The sequence below is a fragment of the Dryobates pubescens genome, chromosome 2, assembly GCF_014839835.1.
Source record: "Dryobates pubescens isolate bDryPub1 chromosome 2, bDryPub1.pri, whole genome shotgun sequence".
Classification (NCBI taxonomy): Eukaryota; Metazoa; Chordata; class Aves; order Piciformes; family Picidae; genus Dryobates; species Dryobates pubescens.
In genome coordinates this window covers 46,030,202-46,052,523 of record NC_071613.1, presented here as the reverse complement: position 1 = coordinate 46,052,523, position 22,322 = coordinate 46,030,202, and the positions used below count along the sequence as shown (strand labels likewise).

General features: G+C 41.8%; 1 protein-coding gene across 3 annotated transcripts; it reads right to left on the bottom strand.

Moving 5' to 3' along the window:
* Positions 1–414: 414 nt before the first annotated feature.
* Positions 415–22,314, bottom strand: C2H2orf76 (chromosome 2 C2orf76 homolog). 3 transcript variants are annotated; one of them, XM_054176665.1, is made up of 6 exons: positions 22,197–22,314; positions 20,108–20,260; positions 18,480–18,530; positions 14,900–14,937; positions 14,687–14,768; positions 415–1,129 (listed from the first exon to the last, which is right to left on the bottom strand). In XM_054176665.1, exons 2-6 carry the CDS (start codon positions 20,238–20,240, stop codon positions 1,053–1,055), a joined length of 381 nt encoding a protein of 126 aa, XP_054032640.1. In that variant the 5' UTR covers positions 20,241–20,260; positions 22,197–22,314; the 3' UTR covers positions 415–1,052. The 3 variants fall into 3 exon arrangements, with proteins under 3 accessions (XP_054032640.1, XP_009902711.1, XP_054032633.1); XM_009904409.2 differs by lacking the exon at positions 415–1,129 and adding an exon at positions 10,446–11,549 and having other exon boundaries at positions 22,197–22,308; XM_054176658.1 differs by lacking the exons at positions 415–1,129; positions 22,197–22,314 and adding exons at positions 10,446–11,549; positions 21,913–22,140.
* Between the last annotated feature and the right edge of the window lie 8 nt (positions 22,315–22,322).

Here is a 22,322-nt window from a genome sequence, read left to right as displayed (position 1 = left end):
TATCAAATGCTCTTCTGACTTCACACTCACTTTGGACATGGTACAGGGCAATGAAGGTTTCTGTCCTAATTTCATTTTCCACCCGTCACTTTCTATTCCTTCAAGCTCTTGCTCTTTATCAGAATAATTCTTTAGGTTCTGGACATCCAAATCACCAAACAGAGAAGGTACAGCCATTCACAAAAGCTCATTTAAAAGCAAGCAACTGGGGTGACACAAGAAGTCTACCTCAGTAAGGTCAGGCACAAGGACATGGCTAGAACAGCCTCATTTCCCTACAGTTAAGTAAAAGACACAACTCAAGTGTTCAGTATTGCTTTGAAAAACAATAGCTGTCAGCATCAAATGAGTCATGGTTGTGAGACAAGAAAATACCTGCTACTGGACCAGTTAACATAAATGAAATTCAGAGGGCCAAATGATCAACTTTGGGGTGCATAAGCCCTTCTACAAGCAAACTTTGCTTTTGTAGCCTGGATGATTTCTACACAGAAAACCTTAGAAATTCCCTGTATGGCTTCAAAATTTACAGCAGCATTCTCCAAATATTGCTAATGCTGTCAGTGATGATATTGAGGGATTTTAGTTTTCTTGCTTAAGGCTTACAGTAAAGTCTCCAAACACCACTTCATTTCATTGACTAGAGAGAAATGGACATGAGGGAAATGCTTAGATTTCATAATCAGCTGGACTTTCTGGTTTGTGGATGGGGTTTTTTGGCAACACAGGGGAGGTACCATTCTTCTCCACTATCCTCTTCATCAAGCTGTGGTTATTCAGGTTTCCCCACCTACCTCCACAACCTAGCCCAGATCAGCACCTGATCAAATCACTCAGCAAACAGACTGACTACCCAGCACTTTCCATTTGTGCTTGAATGGTAGCTTAAGTTTCTGCATGGATTTGAGACAGTTTCACCTGAGTGTAATTGCACCAGTATAATTCTAGTTTAATTCATACTTCAGGGAACACTGGATTCAGAAAGCTTGTTCTTTAAGTCTTCTCCTGCATTTCATCATCAACATAGAAGCACCAGCTTACACATTTTCTGGTTACAGCAGTGTATTCCAATGCCTCTTTTTTCCACCTAAGGTTCTTTTCACATCTTTAGGATAGACAAGACCACTGCCTGGTGGAAGAAAACAGAAACAAAACATAAGAAGGACTAGGAGACAAGTAAAGAACATTACCCAAACTTGCAGGCTTTGTCTTGAAGGGGAAAGGTGTGGTTTTAGTGTGAGTCACACAAGGTTGAGGACTTACCTTTCTGCCCAGCAGAAGTAAGATTTGCACCTTTGTTTAGATGACTTTCTTACACACATGCCCTTTCCCAACGATGGCAAAGGGACAGTTTCCATGAGCAGGAGCAGAGTAAGGCACCTGGGCCTTCCTGGGGAGCTGGTTCTGTTAGTGAGCCAGCATGGTCCCTTTCAGATGGGCACAAGCCCAGATGGACAGATGAGCCAGCTCAAAATCCCCACAGCTACTGCAGCCCCATGGAGTCTAAAAAAAGGCTGTTCAAGTGTCTCCAGGTACTGCCTGTGCCAACAGACTGTCCAGCCAGCCACCATCTCTTTTAGAGACTGAGACTGGCTCCTACAAACGCACAACACCATTTCAGATGGTGCCCTCTGTAGGCATCTGGTCCTGAAAACGTTTGACACAGTTTGCCTAATATCTTCAGATTCTGGAGTGCTGAGAAGTAGGTTGAGAAATTTTTCAGTTACCTTCTCCCTACACCTTTATTTTTTTTGGATGTGAATAGGGGGTTTAGTGAGGTTAGCTTACAATTTACCTTTTAACTGGTTTTGTACCTGGAGTTTCTTTCTCTGTATATTTGTACACACACACACACACATATATATATATATAATATTGCAGAATATATAGCTGGAATGTAAATTCTTTATACTTTTATTTTCTGTATTGCCTCCTATGTGCCTCTGGGATATGTAAGAACCAACTGAAAAGCTGTAAGAGTAAAGCCAGTTTTAATCACTGGCATCTGTTGTTACATAAAAGATATTCTGAACAGGTCAAGATAATACCAGAAATCGTTTGAGTCTTTTCTCACTCTTTCCACTAAACAACACCATGACTTTAATGGCAGTAGTAAAGCGGTGTGATTACCTAAAATTTAACCACTAGGAAATAAAACCTACTACAGCCAGCAGCTAATGGAGTCTGGTTATCAAGCTAATAGCTGAAAATGGTCATTGCTGTGACCTACGGTGCCAGGGCCTCAATTACAGAGTTCCTATGCACGTGGGAGGGCACAAGAGTGTACAGACACACCTTCCATTACAAGAAGCTAGTGATATGACACAGTACTTGTACCACAGGATCAAACAAGCTTAATTCACTAAAGAGAAAGTGCTGTTGATACAGAGTTCAAGAAAGTGGGAATTCCAAATGAGAGTTTATAGGACTGGAAAAAGAGTTTTAATACTATCAATTCGTTCTCTGTCTCTTAAGTCACTTCTTCATAGAAGTGTCATGCCAGATCAACCAACTTCTAGATCTGCAGTGCAGCATTTTAATGAGCTAATTTGTAAGCTGATTTTAACAACTCCATTTAAATTCCTGTGCTGAAGATTAACCTCTGCAGGTACAGTTCTCTCACTCCTCCTGTTTCATAATACAAGGCTTTTAACAGTACAGTTAGTTTCTCACTCCTCAGGGATTTACTTACAAAGTCATATATCAACCTACAGTTACATCTCTGCAGGGGATGCAGTTGCTTCAGCAACTCTGTACTCCCCCCAGTCTTTCTGAGATGGCCAGTGCAACTGCATGACCTGCTACAGGCTCTGCTGCATGACCTGCTACAGGCTCTGCTACATGACCTGCCACAAAACTCTGGTGTTACCCTTGAGCTCAACATCTCACACACAGAGGTAGCAGGACCTGCAGACCACGCTTCAGATTCAAGGAACTAGATAGAACAGAATAGAGTAGAAGAATAGAATAGAGTGGAATGGAATAGAGTAGAAGAATAGAGTGGAATAGAATAGCAGAATCACAGAATCACAGAATCAACCAGGTTGGAAAAGACCTCAGTGATCATCAAGTCCAACCTATCACCCAACACTATTCCAATGGCCAATCTCTCTTTCTGTGAAGAATTTCTTCCTCACATCCAGCCTAAACTGCAAGATTGTTTTAGAATCATAGAATTGTTGGGGTTGGAGGGGACCTCAAGGATCACCCAGTTTCAACCCCCTGCCATGGCCAGGGACACCTCACACTACAGCAGGCTGCCCAAAGTCACATCCAGCCTGGCCTTAAAATCTCCTAGGGATGAGGCTTCCACCAACTCCCTGGGCAACCTGTGCCAGTGTCTCACCACCCTCATGGGGAAGAACTTCTTCCTAATATCCAATCTGAATCTACCCATTTCTAGTTATTTTTCCATTCCCCCCTGTCCTATCACTTCCTGACACCCTAGAAGCCCCTCACCTGCCCCATCAAATCCCAGAGCACCTGGGCTCTATTGGAGTCTCCTCCCACTCCAGGTGTGGTCACTTGGCCCTCCCCACCCACTGCCCTATTTAATCCCCCCCAGGAAGGGCAGAAGCCCTAAGCTGAGCCCATCTGGGCTGAGGATCCTCCTCTCATCTCTGGTGAGTGCCCCTGGTGCACACTGGGTGATGGTGGTGGTGACAACAAAGGCCGGGGGGCCTGGTGGCCCCCCGGTTGTTAGGGCAATGATTGATGACTACTCCACTATCATCCATGGGTGCTGGCTGAAGAGCTCCAAGTTCCTGATCACTTTTGTGGGGAGATTGAGCTCTAGGTGAGCAGCTGGACTTGGTGGTCTCTAAGGTTTCTTCCAAACTTCTATGATTCTATGAAGTCATTCATTGGGAGATTGGCCATCAAGCTACCATTGAGGCCATTACAGCCTCTGGCATGATGCCCAGCAGAGGACAAGGCATCATAGGGCACTCAGATCCTCTGCCTTTAAATTAAACACCCTGACCTGGCCTCAAAGGAGGTAGTACAGTTGCCTTCCCTCTGTTCCTAACATCCAGCCTAAACCTCCCCTGGTGCAGCTTGAGACTGGTTAGACTAGGACAGTTTTCTCCTATCTATTTGATTCAATGAACAGCATCAGTTTTGCAGAATTTCTTCATAAGGTTTGTTTTTTTTAGTGGAAGTCAGAACCATGCTTAATTTAAAGCTGAGCATACAACATGCAGCAGGAAGATACCATCTATGATTAGGGACAGTTCTTGTGTGCAGGACTTTCATAATCAAAGACTAAAAATAACTGGTGCGTGTGTCTAGCCAGGAGGATCACTTGTTGCAAGGTATAGTACTACCAGAACCTTTTGAAGACTTAAAGTGGCACTACTGTATTCCTCCTAGAAAGATCATTTGCTTTAAATTCAGAAACCTCAGCGCTGGAGGATCCACTACAGCTGCTGTTCAGCTGCTGAATTACTCATGTTATCTGTTTCCTATATCTGGTCTGCAATTAGCTAGCTTCAGCTGCTGCAAGCCAGCTTGCTGGCTTAAAGAGCTATCCACAATCAGAGGTTTAAGTATCTGTCTCGCTCAGCACTCTAGAAAACAAAGTTGCTGTGCAAGGTTCAAGTTTGGTCTTGCAAAACCAAGCTTATTTAATTTGGGTGGGATAGGGAAAGAGAGCACTGTGAAGCAATGTCCATGATGCCAACTACTAGAATGTAAGGCTTTAATTTCTAGATTGCTGCTTTGACTCTAAAATCAGCTGATGTCCTCCAGTTGCATGGATGCAAATACATGCAGAGAGCCAAAGATGTGACCTTGAAGTAGTATGAAAAAAAAAGCCAGCCTAACACCACACCTTCCATTTTGGAAGTCTCAGTTCACTGAATAAAATAAGATGTTCCCTAGGCTTCAGCTAGAGAGCAGAATTAAGCTTTCCCAAGGTGTGGAATGCGAGCTGACAGCTGAAGTTCTTACAGCACTTGTTGCCATTCCTGGTACACAACACTGTGAGTCACCTGCCAGAGAGCAGAAACGGACATAGAAAGGTAAATCCTTATGCTCTCTGTCATACTGAACTCTTGAATATATTCACTACCATGTGAAACTCTCACTCTTCTGGCTAGCTGCTCTTGGCCTGCTACAAAGGAAAGAAGATGTTGCTATGAGAAAGAGAGTGAGGATGTTAGCAAAGACGAGGTACAATCCTTATAAAAAATATCCTATCTCTGGGAAGCCAAAAGCTCTGGCCCCATTCTCTCACCCACTGCATCACCAGCCTAAACATTCACCTCTCAGCTATCTGCCATGCTTCAAGACAGGGTGCTGATCCCCAGAGAAGCAGGACTGGGTGCTGCCCAAAGGAAGAGAAGCAAGAATATCACCTCCCAGACAAGCTGCACCACCATGCTGGCTGCACCCATTCACACAGTAGGTCTTCCCCTGCAAAGAGCACAGCTGCAGTTTTCCATGCATCACCTATAGATTGTGACTAGTGTTTGAGGTTTATGATAGTTAGGAATCAATAAGCAGTTCTCATAAACAGTAAGCTCTGGTGAGACCCTAGCATGACAGCAGTGCTATGAGGCTAGAAGAAAGGAAGTAAAGCAGCAGCCCAAAACAGAAGCAAGCAAGAATTCAGGTCAGCCAGGCTCTACCTGCCACTTAACTTCCTTCTCTTCAATAGTCTCCCTGGCACCTGCAAGCTGCTGCAAGAAAAGTGACAGGAATCTCAGCAGAAAGCCCTGTTGCACCTTGTCCCTGTGCAACAATTCAAATTTACTCTTTTAACCAGGCAGCATCCAGGCATGCTTCAATCATTGACAGCATTAAGCTGTGCATGGTGCTTGGGTTTGGGCTCTGAAACTCGTATCCCATCTCAGCTCGTGACCGCTCAGAAAGCATGGCCCAGAGAACACAGTGCCAGGTTCTCCTCAGCCCTCGCTCTACAAGGAAGAAATAGCAGAAGCTTAGAATCAGAAGCATGGAGGATACATTTGTTGTGTGCTTAAGCTCTGTTGCTGAAGATGCTTTGCTCTGCATGTGTGTCTGCTCTGGGTGGTTTTCCTTGTGTTAAAAATAGGGGAGGGGGAGGGAAGGGCACATTGAAAGTCTACTTTACAAATCCTCAGCAAATTAACACTGATCTTTTCCAGACAATTCTTCAAATGAATGTTCTGCAAATGCCTCCTCGCAGCATGCAAAGATTTAGATATGCTGGCACTGGCTCTGCAGAGGATGCGCTCCAACAAGAGGAATTTAAGCGCTGATACCAGTTCAATTTGCCGCTTTTTGATTTTAATATAAAAAGAAATTCTTTCTGCAAGGAAAGATTCAGCTTTCATCACCCCAGCCCTAGTACAGCATTTGCAGGCTAAGCCAATTCACAGATAAGCACTCTTCATAAACATTACATATTTCTTGGCTGACGCAGGTTCTGGAGAGCGAAAGAACAGGCTGTGCTGACATCTGGTGGCTTTCTCTGCAGACAGTTTATGGCAATAGGTTTGGGCTTTTCACTGCTTTGGATTTTATGTGGGGTTGTTTTTTTTTTTCATTCCTGATGTAATTTCTCTCATTTCCTTCCAAGATACAAAGCATTCTGATTAAAAACATTTTTGTTTCTACTCGACCGGTGGACTGTGCTGTCCTGTGCCAAATCCTCCTGTAAAGCAAGAAAGGATCCTTTGTTGTGCACTATCAGTGACTGTAGAAAAAAGACTTCTCTTTATTTCAATGCATATTTCTTCTTGAATACAAACAAAAAAAGGCATGTTCTGTCACAGGAAATAGAATAGAACAAACCAGGTTGGAAGAGACCTTCAAGATCATCGCGTCCAACCCATCAACCAATCCAACACCACCTAAACAACTAACCCATGGCACCAAGCACCCCATCAAGTCTTCTCCTGAACACCTCCAATGATGGTGACTCCACCACCTCCCTGGGCAGCCCATTCCAATGGGCAATCACTCTCTCCGTATAGAACTTCTTCCTAACATCCAGCCTAAACCTCCCCTGGCACAGCCTGAGACTGTGTCCTCTTGTTCTGGTACTGGCTGCCTGGGAGAAGAGACAAACATCTGCCTGTCTACAACCTACCTTAAGGTAGTTGTAGAGAGTAATAAGGTCTCCCCTGAGTCTCCTCTTCTCCAGGCTAAGCAACCCCAGCTCCCTCAGCCTCTCCTCGTAGGGCTTGTGTTCTAAACCCCTCACCAACTTTGTTGCCCTTCTCTGGACATGTTCCAGCAAGTCAACAAACGTTCCAGCAAGTCAAATGCTGCCATTGCATATCAGGAGGTGCAAACCTAATCATTAAAACAACACAAATCAGCAGAGGTGTCAGCAAGAAGCACAGGGAAGTGGCTGGGAAAACATGCAAAGGTGTGTCTGTTTCTCTAACTCAATAGGAAAAGTCAACATCCTGATTGTATGAAAAGTAGCAAAGCTGTCTACTGGGCATCATTGCCTGACTCATTCATCATTTGCAAACCTGTGCCAAGTAGTACTATGCAAAGGAAGTCCTAGAAAGAGTATCAGGTGCCAACCAGCAAGACTGAGCTCAGTCTAGACTGTTCACTAAGCAAAAGTGTGCACTTGCTTTAAGCATTTGTAATGCCTCCAGCCAGCTGCTGTCATAAGACACCAAGAATGAGTTTCACATGTTCTGGTTTTTCCCTCTTGACTTCTGGACACTCAGGATTTCTGTGGCTATTAGCTTCCAAGGCCAGGACCCGAGGATGCCCTGGCACGGCTGTGGTAGCTCTTGGATTGTTACCTGCAAGCTTATTTTAAGTCAGTGATCTGTCAGGGCATGTGCTGAATACTCCCAAAGAGTGAAAGAGAAAACCACAACTTATATCTTATTGCCAGATCACCTTTAAGACAGCATGTTTGCATCAAATAAAGCAGCTCCACAACTTTAACACTGGTACATATCAGATCTTTGAGACTCCTTTATGCCATTAGTAACTGTCAACATTTAACTCGGCTATCCATGTGTAGCAGTCTTCACAGCTCTTGCTGCTTTGAGAGGATACATCACTACCTCCAGACATAAAAATACACAACCTGTTACATGCAGAGGGTATAACATGACAAAAACAGAAAGAAAACAACCAAGACACCTACTCCAGCAGTTTGAGAGTTCAATTAAAAAATCATTAAAATGCACCAATTTCATAGCTTTGGTGCTGTAAAAGACAGCACTACTTCAGCATTTCTTTGCCAAGAGTGTTGTACATTCAAGATTTTACATCCTCAGTAGTTGCACTGTTACCACTTCTTCATCTTCAGAACAATTCCTCTCCTAATTTCCTCTTTTTTCTTTTAGTATCTATTCTTCCACACTCCCTAAGCAAAACTTCAGCCTCTCTGAAGTCATGCTTTCTCCAAGAAACACACACACCCTTGGCTTGCAGTTTGACTGCCCCTCCCTGTTGCTGTGATACAACCCAGGAGAAGCTGTATTCATCAGCTTGCACTCTGGATGCTGCTCTTATTTTTTTTGGTAAGTCAGTAAACAAACAAATAAATAAATAATGGTACATCACACTGAAAGATGACTCCTCACTAACCCCATGATGTCTAAGAACACTAGCAAAACTATGATTTATCCCACTATACATCATGGAGAAGCCAACTTCTGGAGGTTAGGAAGAAATTCTACACAGAGAGAGTGATTGGCCATTGGAATGGGCTGCCTGGGGAGGTGGTGGAGTCACCATCATTGGAGGTGTTCAGGAGGAGACTTGATGGGGTGCTTGGTTGCATGGTTTAGTTGTTTAGGTGGGTTGGATAATAGGTTGGTCTCTTCCAACCTGGTCTATTCCATTCTACTTGGATTAACAGTAATTGTGAACCAATGCAACAGTTCATGTCCATGTTGTTTGGTACCAAACATGGTACCAACTCTGCAGGTGGTTTCCTTCATTAGAAAGGCAATTTCATAACAACATGGGCAAAGACATCTCAGTCTTTAGTAATTTATTAGCCAGTGTTGACAGATTTCATTGAGTACTCAACAATCTTGGAATCAAACCTGCTGTGACACAATTATATATTATCACACAATTATATATGACACAATTATATGTAATATCCCACCAAAAACTGTTGGAACAGCATCTATCTTAAATTGTCAATTGTTATCTATGGCTTTGTGGGGCTTACTTGAAAGAAGCACTATTAAAGGTCCAATTAAAAAAAAAAAAAAGTAGAAAAACACTTCAGGAACAACCCAGTTTACCAAGTAGAGCTATTGAGAGCACTACAAAAGGCTCTACTGTGCTGATGTAGAAAGAAGCCAATGAAGTGCTCCTGCCAGAGAGAACTGAGCTCACAAAGCAGCAGCTTAACTCTTCCCTTGGTAAGAGAAGCTAAACCACAGTGCCAGAAACAGCACTCTTGAATATTTGCATTAAAACATTTACCATCTTCTCACTGATCCTGTAGAATTGCTCTGCCACAGTGCCACACTCAATGTGGTAGTGAACATTTGTAATAGTACTAGACCAGAAAGGGTAGTTGCTGAAATTTGGTGACTCTTTCAAACACAAATGCCTTAAAGAGATCACAAAACCCATTCAAGTCTGTCTGAAAGGCATAGAGATAAAATTCAAATCCCCAGAACAGGAGGGGGAAAAATGATAGTGTTTGCTCAGTCTGAGAGCCTGAGTGCATTGACAGACATCACCCAGATGCCTTGGTAGGACAGTCTGAGACACTGATCTCTCCAGTATGCCATCTACTTCCTACAGCATTACTTTCATGATGGTAAATATGGCTGAACACAGCTGGTATACTCTGGAGTGCAATGCATTAGCTTAAACTGTCTGAGAAGATGAGTACAAACTCTTTTTAGCCAGATTAATCTGCAAACAAGACAGAGAGTATAAGAAGGTAGCTGAGATGCAGGCCCGTGCTTGGGGAGAAGGCACCAGCAACAGAATGGCAGCTTGGACAGGAGGAGGAAGCAAGTGGTAAATTCTCCTCATAAATTCATCAGAGCATGTACAAGAGCATCCAAATTCCAAAAGAACACAGGTGACTCCAGCAACAGAGGACTTCTCCTTACAAGATGAAGATACAATCAGCCTTTTAATTGCAGATGACAAAAGGGTAGACTACTTTCACAAGAGATCAAAGCTCTGCTTGAAGCAAAGCTACCAGTAACACCAGCTACCAAAATCAGTCTAAATCAGCGAATTGTCAGGAAGAATGGAGGAACTGAGGTGGGAACAATACATGGAGATTTCTTGGGCTCTACATCTGAAGTACTCCACTTCTTTTTAGATATTCTGGAAATCACCCATTTGTTTTCACTATCACATGACAACAGATGGCATGCATACATAAATAAATACATAAAAATCAAAGCTCTAGAAAATTACAAGCTTACTTCTCTGGAAAGAGTCTGATTTGATTTAGCAAAGCCTATGCCCAAACAGCGTGCTAGGGCAGACAGCCAGCATCACTTTTATCACGGTCAAGAGAGGCTTAAAGGCACAGTGCCCCATCCTGGTACCCCTAAAAAGCAGTTTCATAAGCAGTATCTATCTAAAGGTACTTTATTGAATGCATGTTTATTTCTCATTATTCTTGACTTAGTTAATGTAGTAGGAAAGCCTGGGATCACCAAGAACTAACATACAGCAACAGAATATTTGGCTCTTGGAAAGCATGAAAAAATCAATTCCAGTCTTGGCTCTCAGACAGGGCCTCTCCTTGCAAAAATGCAACTATTCTAGTTTTATTCTTAAATCTGAAATCATAAGCTTTCCCTCCATCTGGAAAAGAGCCCAGTTCTTACTTCCACACACTGATGTCCTGGCAGAACTCAAATTGCTATCTCTTACATTAAGGTGTCTCCATGAAGTAAAGCTAGACAGAAGCGAGCTGGTCCTCGAACACAAAAGCCTCCTAACAGTCATCTGTCCCCTCCAGAATGCTAAAGAGGGCTAGAAGAGAATATAAAGGAAAGCATTCACTAGTGAAGAGCATGAAACACTTGCCAGTCTGCACCATTTAAACAAAAGCAATCAAACATAAAATGAGAGAAGTAAAGCAATGGCTTAAAACAGAGATTCTCTTCTCCAGCCCTCCTAAACACCCAGTGGCTTGGTCATAAAACTTTTCCATTTTCATTAGAAGCCAGCACTGTGATGGCATCTTACTGTGCATTGTATAATCTCCATACATAGCTAATGTCTGCTATAGGATCCAAGAACATGTGTCACAGGTCAGAGATGGCACTGTGTGCACTGAAAGAGGCAAGCAAAGTAAAAAGAAATGCAAGAAAGAAGACAAGTCATTTCTGTCCTCCACTTTTCCTTCTCTCAGTCTTTTCATATTGACAGAAATTAATTTCTATAGGAAGGGAATTGCACTGTTTGCAAAGCAATCCTCTAGGATTTATTGATCTTTAAGCAAAATCTCATTAAGCAGAATAAGGAAAATTCACAACAGGTACGGGAAAACAAAACAATCTCTTGGGATCTTCACCAGGCTGAAACAGGATTAGCTTTGTAGATTCTGTAATCTTCCTCACAGAAGAATGCTAATTCAGTCTCATTTGCTAGGAAAAAAAAAAAACAAAACAGAAAAATAAAAATACTTAGCATACTAGCAAATGAACCAGCCAACAGCCAGCTCTTTCAAATCACAGAAGACAATCGGCAACTTCTTGGTCAAAGATAATTGCAAGTCACCACACACTTCCCCTCCCATCCTCAGAGCTTTGCAACGGAGATGCTGCTATCAAAGATGTTGTTCAACCTTGTTAAAAACAAACAAACAGGAAAAAAAGACAAAAAAAACCAACCCAACCAAACAACCAACCAAAACCCCACAGAAAAAACCCCAAACAAAACTCAAGAACCTGAATGCATAGAAGTAAATGCGTACACCACCCCCTCAAGATTTAATGCAGCTTTCAGAGTTGTTTCTACAAGCATTCAGCAAATTAAGTGATTGTATTTCTAATGTCTTCAAACACCAAAAAAAAACAATGCAGCTTGGTTTTCCCTCTTTTTGTGTGTGTGTGCATTTTGCTGTTAGGAAAAGGGGGAAAGAAACTATTTTTTTTCCCATTAAATTAGCCTGTAGGTATAATAATTTAATACTTAGTGGATCAGTAGAATATTTTACAGATCACTTTACATTCTCCCTCATGACCCATCAAAATATGTGTCTGAAGAAGTTAATTTTTTGCCCTGCTGATGATTAATTCATGAGGCTTCAACAATATGCAAAGTGAAAGACACAAATTGGCTTCTCCAGCAATACCTTCAAATACCTCTAATTATTCACAGGGGATATGGCAGAGCTAAAGGACCCACAAAGGTTCAGAGCAGTCACAATTCTTTCAACCCAGTAGGTCAAGGACTTCCTCTTCTAAAACAGTAAGTCAGCAACATTACTAATTCAGAAGAGAGACAAATCTGATGGAAAGCCTTCACAATTATTAAACATCGAATTCTTTAAGGTGCTGAGCCAATAAGTTCCACACTCGTTTTTGAAATTAAACCTGAAGTTAATGAAGTCTGCCTGTCTTGTAAAAAAGAAGGGGGGCAGGGGGAAGAGTGGAAAGGGTTTTAGAATCCCAAGTAGAAAACAGACAAGACTTTGCAATGAATACTGAATGCTTTATTAACACACATCCTGCTCTTAAAAGAAAAGGGGGGAAAAAAAACCAACAAAACAAAGCAGGCAAACATTAACTTTGCTGACTAGATAATAGCTGTAATAATAATCACTACCACAGAGGCTTTCCCGAGGACACTTACCTAATGTCCTCATCATTTACTCTCTAACCCAACCCTATGAAGTGCCATGGGCAATCAACAGCAGCACAGGAAAAAGTGTCCCGCATGTCTCAGAATTTCCCATGTTTTCTAACAGCACTTCTCTGTTTTACTTGAGTAAATCTTGTCCAGACTAGGCACTGGAAAAAATGGAATATGCCAATAGGACATTTCAACTCTTCCTACTGATTTAAATGAAAACATATGAAATGAGGGCTAGCTGGTGTATGTTATCATACTTCACTTCCTTGGTTTCCTTTTTGCCATTTCTTGTTAAAGAAGGAGGGCTTCTGCAAGGTTTGACTAGAAAGATCCCGCTCCTAACTCAGCTAATTTTCACATCAAGACATGCTGGAAGATAGCAACATTCAAAATGGCATAATGGCACACTGCACTTCACAAAGCAAGAGGTTTTATTTTGTCATGAATGCCCACTGCATAGTAATGAGGAACTGCTGTTAGTTGCTCTGAAAAAAAAATAAATAAAAACAAAAGCAGCCTTAAATTATCTTCCCTGAATAAGCCACCCTTCTTTGTACAGAGACACAGAACAAGCGGGTTCATTGCTGTTTTCTTTCGCTGTCGCATTTACTCTGGGATTTTGACACTTGGTTGCTGAGGTTGTATCTAACTGTTTCAGTCCTGTAGCTAACAAACCTCGTTTCAAAGACCCATAGCACATAAAACTATCAATGCCTGTTTTAAAGCAGGCAGCTCTGGAGAAGGCTGCTTCTAATTCAACACTTGACGCTGTCATCAGTCCCTTTCCTGAACGGCATTGCCTCTTTGGTGTTAAGTATGTAAAAATCGTGCTCAAATCTATCTTCTGCTAAATAAATTACCAATCTGTAAGACTTGAGAGGCAGATTCCCAAGGAATCTTTTTTTCCCCCACATAAAAAGGCCTGGTTTAGTGCAAATAGCCAGAGAATAACTATAATTCACATTACAGGAACGCCCGAAGACCTTTAGGAAATGTATACTGAGGCCAGTTGCAGTGCATTCCAGAGAAATACATTAAAGAGTCATCCCACGGCACTTAAAACCAGGAAGTGGCAGGAAACAAAAGAGTCAAGAAACCTAGGAGAAAGAAATCCCATTCACTAGCTGGGAAGCAGTGGGAGGGTGTGGGAAGCAGCAGGGAGCTTTCTCCTCGACTCCCCTGCACTTAGAGCACAGGCAGTTACTCGTTCCAGCGAGGCAAATCAGATTCAAATGAGTGAATGTCCATATCAAGGTGGAATGCAACTACATCCCCTAAGTACCCTGCTGCCACAAAGTCATTCAGCCACATTTATGAGAAGCCCAAAGGACATCCAGGGACCATCAATTTTATCATGACAGACATTTCTTTACATTACCAAAAGACATGCCCTATATGTAGTCCCCTGTCAAAATGTGAGAAATCAGGTCAAGTTTCAGCTCTTTGCTATGTTCAGCACATTCTCTAAATGAAACTGCCTGAGCTTTCCTGAGCAGGCTGGCTATCATGCAGCATACAGTGCCTATTAAACAAATGTAATCTTACTTCATTATTCTGTGCTGGTTCCACCACTTACATTTCTAACCAAAACATCAGTTTAAATGTTACTGATAAGACTAAGCAGGCACGGTACTAATAACCTATCTGCCAATCATTTAAAATTACTCTCAGCAGAATTAGAAGCATACCCTCTAAAAATCACAATTTGCATTCTGAGCATTTGGAGTGCAGATACCTGCTGCCCTCAGCCCAATGATTTGAATGTACATTATCCCCCTCTTCTTCCCTGAATAATTATCAGGTAGTGTAAAGAGCATCAGCAATAGCATTTACTTTGCAGCAGGCTATCCAAACATAATCAGCCAGTTATCAGTTTAATGACAACCACAATGAACAGCACCTTCAGTCAATACAAATGTGCTCCTACCTACTCCAGCTGCTTTCAGCGTACTGCCTTCTTTCAAAATCAGTTTGTCATCGTCCTCCAAACCCACTACAAGTTCACCAGTCTACAAATCAGAGAACAAGAATACAAAGAGTTAGAATTTACTGACTGTCTCTGCCCTGGTCTTGTTTGACAGTGCAGAGATCACCCCTATTGAAGCACCGAAAAGGGGAAGAATATAGCTAATTATCATACCTTAGATTTGTGTGGCTGGTGAATAATCTTCATTGTATCTGAAAGAAAATACAATGTTTTCCTAAAATAAGGCTTAATAGGCAGTCAACACTGACAACTGTACTTGGGGAAAGGAGACAAAGGGGTAAGGTTCACAATCTATTATTAGTAATAATTTTGTGTACTCAACCTAAAAGAGAAGAAAACCTCTTAATTCCCCACTCCTGCAGCCACAGTCTTAAATCAGTCAATCCAGCATTAAGACACCACATTCTGTTGGACTTCCGTCTGGTGGCTGAATCACAAGAACTAATGACCAGTCCAACTGCCAGTCAAAACATATCCATCTAAATGCCAGTTAGGATGTTTAAACTAGCAGGTTTCACACAGGCAATAGGGGCAGGACAAAACACTTATGCACTGCCAACTACTACAGCTAAGTTGGTAGGCAGCAAATGATTAAGACAGACTAACTTGACCACTTCAGATCATTCCTCAAAACTTCCCTTCTCAGGAAGAAAGCAACCATGGTTGAAATTTCAAACATGCACAGCCTCTCCTCTTTTTAGTGCTATTCCCTCTTCTATAACATTTCTCTCTGATATGTTTGTGCAGTGTTGAACTTTAAGAAATTAAGCTATACAAAAGAGGGGGGAAAAATTATCCCTTTCCTCTGGGAATATGGGCAGGGCTCTGTTAACAGAAGGGAAAAATGGGGGAAAATAATGTGGTCACTAAAACAAGTAGATGAGTGCAAAGATCCAGAGAAAATGGAAGTCACAAGATGCCCATGAAGGACTTTAAAAAATGAGAAACAAACAAATAAGTATAAAAATTGAACTTTGAAGCCTCATTGGGGAAAAAAAAAATGACAGTAACATATCAATCCCTTCCCAGCAAAGAAGCAAAAAATAGTTCTGCTTGCCTGATCATTTTCTGTTCTATTTATGCACTAACTGAGCACTCTATGTTGAAATAGCTTGGTAAGAGAATTATGCAAGAAAGTTAAATATAGGATAAATCAGCTTTCAAACTACTAAGAGCAAGTATCCAGGTATTCAGAATAACAGAAATCACATTCTCATTCTGGAGTTTGCTTACATACTACTATAACCTCTTTAACATTTTAAATCTTATATAAGGTAAAAAAAAATACTCTGCATTCCCACTGCAGAGGTCACTGAGAAGGCAGCTTTGGTGTGCTGTTAATAAGTGTGATGTTACAAGACATATATTGCAATAAATTGCAATTACCAGGCTCCATCTTGCATAGAAACATTGCAAAAAGACCAAGCACTCACAGCAAAAATAGACTGCAGTATGAGACCTTTCTACCACAACAAATAAACATTCTTTGCCTATTAGATTTAAGCTCCTCCACTACTGTGGCACATTCGCTTACCTCTCTTCTTGCCCAGTCATACTTTGAACTATTGTTTCAATTTCACTTGTTCACAACTTCACCACTGGCACCCAGCAGTTTACTCTGTCTTCATCTCAGCTACTAAATGGCTTCTCTGTTAAAAATGAAATTGCAGCCTCTTCTCATCCTAACTGAAGCTTTATGTTCTCTCAACAGACTTTGCTGTTTCAACCCCATTTATTCCCACTCGATCATATTCTGAAATTTTTATCTTTCCTTTTCTTGTGATAGATCTTCTGTGACAATAGATAAGAAATCACTTTCTCAGTCTGATTCTGTGAAGTACCTACCATATTGCTCTACATTAATGAAGGAAAAAAACCCACGTGAAGCAGTTTATGAAACAAGTTGACACCTAGGCTGACATCACTACTGAAAAGACAGCAATGACAGGAGATTCACTGAGGAGAGTTCTCAAGCAAGAATGACTTGTCCAAAGAAATTAGAAGAAAATGAAAGTCGTAAGCTTTGAGATGCAAGGTAGAGCACCAAGCCAAGAAGACAAATGTGACATCACACATGATGCTGAGAGAACAAAGCAGTGCTGCATTCTGGAGAGAAGGAAGCTGAAATAGGCAAGGTGAGAGACAGCCAGGTCCAAGTGAGATTTATTTTGGCACTGCCAAACAAAGCAGAAAGAAAAATCTCTTACTTCATGCAGAACTATTACTGCCCTTTCATCACCAAAATACTCTCATACACAAAAGAGAGTAAAGCACACAGGAGATGCCAAAAAAATGAACCTGGATGGTTCGCAGCCTGAGGGGAGGGTGAGGAACTGGGCTTTGATTTTTTGCTGTGAAAATTTCCACACAGCTAGCACCATCCCAATACAAGCAGACCTCCACAAACTGGTGTAACAGGTTTTAAAGTTCTGCAGTGTTTTTCATCCACATTATGCTCTGTCCCACACATCACCATCACACAACATATGCCTTGGGAAAAAATAAATCAATGCTCTAAGCAATGAAACTAGCAGCAGGGATAGGACCCCCTCATCTAGCCAAAGCCATAGATATTAGAGGCTGAAAGGGCACTTCCAAATTCAAATTTATAGTTACCTAGATTTCAAGACCTTAAGTAATACATTAAAAGTAATAGCAACATTCAAGTCCTTCCCACTGACAGAGCACAGATCTTAATTGTTAATGCTTTTCCTGCTTTCATTTTGCAGTATCTGTTTGACCATCAGCAATAACTCAAAATGAAATGCATGGCTTTTTCCACACACACACCCACCCCCTTACAAACAGGCAAATAGACTGTCACCATTCACATGCATCAAGCAGTTTCCTCATTCAATTATTTGAGTCACTGTAGAGGAAGGAGTCTGTCAACTCCAGGAACACAGGAGACAGGGGATCACTTGCAGTGAAACTCCAAGGGAACTTTCTGAATTGGCCAGTTTAGGAAAAGGTATGTTACTGACAGCTGATTTAACAAACTCCAAGACAGGAAGTAACTCAGTCTGTTTTGAAAGTGTATTCTGTCCCAAACAGATGAGCTGCACATGTTCACTACAATCTTCAGGAAAAGGAAATATACACCTGGCTTTACATTAGAGGATAAAGTCAGCCTAAATTTCACACCAGGCCATTTCATTCCATCAGCTTGTATTTAAGAGCTTTCATAATGACTTTGAGCAGAGTTCTCCTGCTTCTTTTATATCATGTAAATTATTTAAGTATGTCTTCAGCATTTTCCATTTACTGCCTTCATCTCCCACTTCACCATCCTTTCTGACTTCGTAATTAGTAAATAGATATTGAAATACATAAGCCCATGGAGAGCTACAATTTCAAAGTGTTTAAGATCACAAGCTGCTCCCTAGAGTAAAAAAAAAAAAAACACAGAGTTAAAAGGCACTTATAAAAGCAATAAAAAATTAATAGCAAAACCCATCAGCACCAATTAGCAAATGATGTGTAACAGGCAGCCTAATTCAGAACTTCAAAATAATGGTCAAGTTCAGTAGACACGATCCCAGCGGCATAACACCTGCTACAAGACCTGGATAGAGTTGCAAGGGTAGGCAGGCACTGCCACCAGCATGAGTATTCTACAGCAGCTGTGTTCTGAATGTTATAGAAACTGGTATAGGATATTATGTCTGCATTTTAGAGGAACTAAAACAAGAAAAGCAAGCAAAAATAAACAAATAAATGAATGACCACATACCATACTTGTAATTCTTGAAAGGAGGAGGAAGTCCTGCTCTTGAAGGCACATCTTTTAAAACAAAAGCACTGAGTTAAAACAAAGTTGTCACTTTTATTTATTTATTTCCCTTGGTTTATTTCCCATTGGGTCCATGCATGCACCCTGGACACCCTTTATATCAAAATTGATTAAAAACGCAGGAGACTCATTTGAACATAAGAACCTTTGGCTCAGATTCTATAGCTGATCGACTTCACTTGGGCATGAAGTCCCTCTGAACAAAATGACCTACAGGGAGAGTGAGTCAGTGCAAGTAGATGTGATCACAGGAGTCTGAGCCTTCAGAAATCTGCCAGGAGCACCCTGTTAATGGTTTGCACAGCACCTCGATCCACCTTATACAAACATCTGACAACTGTCATTGGTAACTATTCAGTAAACACAGCCATGGGAACCAGACACAAAAAGGAAGCCAAACTGTACAAAGTTAACTCTTCAGCCACAGGAAGGACACAGCCCAAACTCTCCCATTAAACAGATTATGGTGAAAGATGGAACACAGTTTTTTTAGACCAGGAACAGCAGTATCCATCTGTGGAACAAGTTTCCAAGAAGCTTTTATCAAGGCACTAGCTTTGTCTCAAATAACATCAACTTGCAGCACTACACACATCAAAAGCAAGTTTCTTAGTATTGGTTTTTCATTTTCATAGGCTTCATAGTAGCAGCTGTGCCATATGTTCTGAAAGTGCTTGTAGTTTCCTAAAAGGCATCCTAAGATCTTGCCATGCCCATCTCTGTATGGAAGCTGCTAAAAACACAACACAGCCATAAGGCCCAGGGCAATGTTCCAGGAGCTGCTCAAATGTTATCAGCTGTAACAGTTTGAGATTTGTTTAAGTTGATTCCATGAAAAAAAAAAAAATAAACTAAAAATCCCATGGGGTTAGACTGCACCCTTTGGAAGTCTCCATTTAGGTGTGAGGAAATAGACCTGCAAGATTAGGGTAACACCCAAACTACTGCCTCCCTGCGTGGGCTGGGCCACATTAATTAACATTTAGACACACTGTCACTTTCAACCAGGCTTCTAAAACATAAAGCCCATAGATGAATAAATCTGCACCACAAAGCTCAAGATGGAAAGAGAAACTCGAAGCAAACATGCACGGTGAGACCTCACAGTGTCAGAAACAATTTTTCAAGGTCCTCTTTTCTCACAAATAGCAAACAGACTCGAGTTCCCACATTCCACATATTGGTGTAGCTCCTAAGGATCAAAGGCTCTCCTAAATTCTATTAATTTATTCCCATTAATTTGTGAATAGCTGCCTGACAGCACCACTCAAGGAGCCTGAGGCACTGAGCCAAATGCAGCAAAGCCCTCATCTCTTTTTGACTAGACATGGGGATTTGGGCAGGGGGAGCAGTCTACCCAAATTTAGGCATGGCACACTAGCCATGGAAGCTCTTATTAACTCCAGACCTCTCATCCAAGAGAGGAGAGCAACACAGGAGATGTAAACACAAATCTGGCATCTCTACCAAAGCCAGAGAATTCTCTCTCATTCGTTCCTCTCCACTTTCTTGTGCAGAGACAGCAACACATTGGACTGAAACGAATGAATAAGACAACCACCCCTTACCCTTCTGCACAAAAGTAATGAACTGCTTTACTGTCTGATCCAAGTTAACTCCATGATACACCACAGGTCTGAAATTCCGGTGTTCAAAAGAGCGAACAAGGCGAACTGTGATGGTTGAGCTTTCTGCTGACATGAGAATTAATTCTGAATAACCTGGAAAACATTAAAGAAAGAATTATTGCCTTTCCTCTGTGTACCAGCACAGCTAGAAAACAAGGTGCAGGCAGGCCTCATGCAAAGATTAAAACCTGGCGATAAATTCAATATTATTATGTCTTTCAGGACTCCACTTTTCATATTTCTACAGAAGCAGGATCTTACAACAAAAAGGATTGCCTAGGACATTATTGACTGTGTGCATCAAATAGTCCAGTATTTGTACCTGTGCACCAGACTCCCTATTAAAGACACAAAAATGTTATGAATAAATGAAAGCATGCAATGTGGGTTTTAAGTGCCTGAAGACTTCACCTGCTGGATGAGTAACCTTATGTTCTAAAAGAATGTACTAACATGAACAAAATTAAACCCTTTTTTATATACTTGTGTTGTAGAGAGCATAATACCCTGAAAAATGCCTACATTTTTACACAATGCTCATTTTCACTTCCCTACAGAAAGTGGAAAACCCTCCCCCATATACACGTCAATAATTCTCCTGGCACAGTGCTACCTAATTAAGGGGGTTCATTTAATTTGTAATAATAGGTCTTCAGAATGGCTCTACAGGGTTTATGCTACTTTAAGAGTCAGTCAAACCTACAATGGAATTGCCTTATCAACCCAAGCCCCTCTTCAAACAAGCCCATGCATTGTTCCCTTGGGTTTTGGGGTTTTTCTCTCCACCAGAAAACCAGCTATTTCCCTACACCATCAATCTTCTCTGTTTTTGGTGACGGGTATTCCTCTACAACCTTGCTTTCTGGTCACACACTAAACTGCCATGGCTGCTGCAGCAACAAGGGAAAACTGCAGCAACATCAGCGAGGGCCACAGCATGACCTTTATATGTCCTATCCCTTTGGGTGTCTGTGGAGATTATTCAAGTGACCCAATGTTATATATGGGTAAACAGCTACCTCCCAGCATTTGCTGTATTTCTCCTGTCTGTGCCCTGGGCAAAGTTAACCAGCAATATTTTCATCTGCTTTCTGTAGAATAGAATAGAATAGAATAGAATAGAATAGAATAGAATAGAATAGAATAGAATAGAATAGAATAGAATAGAATAGAATAGAATAGAATAGAATAGAACAGAACAGAATAGAAATTAACCAAGTTGGAAAAGACCTTTGAGATCATCGAGTCCAACCTATCATCCAACATTATCTAACCAACTAAACCATGGCACCAAGCACCCCATCCAGTCTCTTCCTAAACACTCCAGTGATGGTGACTCCACCACCTCCCTGGGCAGCCCATTCCAATGGCCAATCACTCTCTCTGTGTAGAATTTCTTCCTAACATCCAGCCTAAACCTCCCCTGGCACAGCTTGAGACTGTGTCCTCTTGTTCTGGTGCTGGTTGCAGAGACCTTCCACTTCACTCGGTTAATAATTCACAGAGCTTTAACTGTAAATAAATGGTCACACACAAATAAAAGATACCAACTAGAAATGCATACTCTCCACATGAGAATGATTTAATTTATGTTAAACAGCAAGCAATCAGGATTTTCTCGATGCTATTCTATATAAGCTTCCAATCTGAAGGGGGTGGTGTTCATTTTCTTCTGAGCAGCATGAAAGAACACAATAGGGATACAGATTTGTGAGTACAGAAAATTACAAATGATCGATTTTCACCTTTCCTGTATAGCCCCAACAGACTGCTCCTACATGGGGCCAGGACCAGGCACTACCCAGCGCCTCCTCACAAGGACAACACGGCAGACTCTCCTCACATGGGGCATCAATAGTCAATATCTCTTGTGGTGAGGAACCTCTAGGGGCCTTCCCGGCCGCTGCGGGAAACGCCTCATCACCCCAGCACATCTACTCCAGACCGATCACCCTCCCGTCCACTTCCACACACACTCAACACCCCGCGCCACGCGAAAGAGGCCTTCAACAACCATCAGCCTTCCTACCGATTCCCCCGCGGGCACTTCCGGATCCCTGAGATTGTCGTGCCTCCAAAGCCCCACCAACCACGTCCTTTCGGTGCCACCCACCGCACCAAGGGATTGGCTGGTAGGACGCCCTGTCCCCGCCCC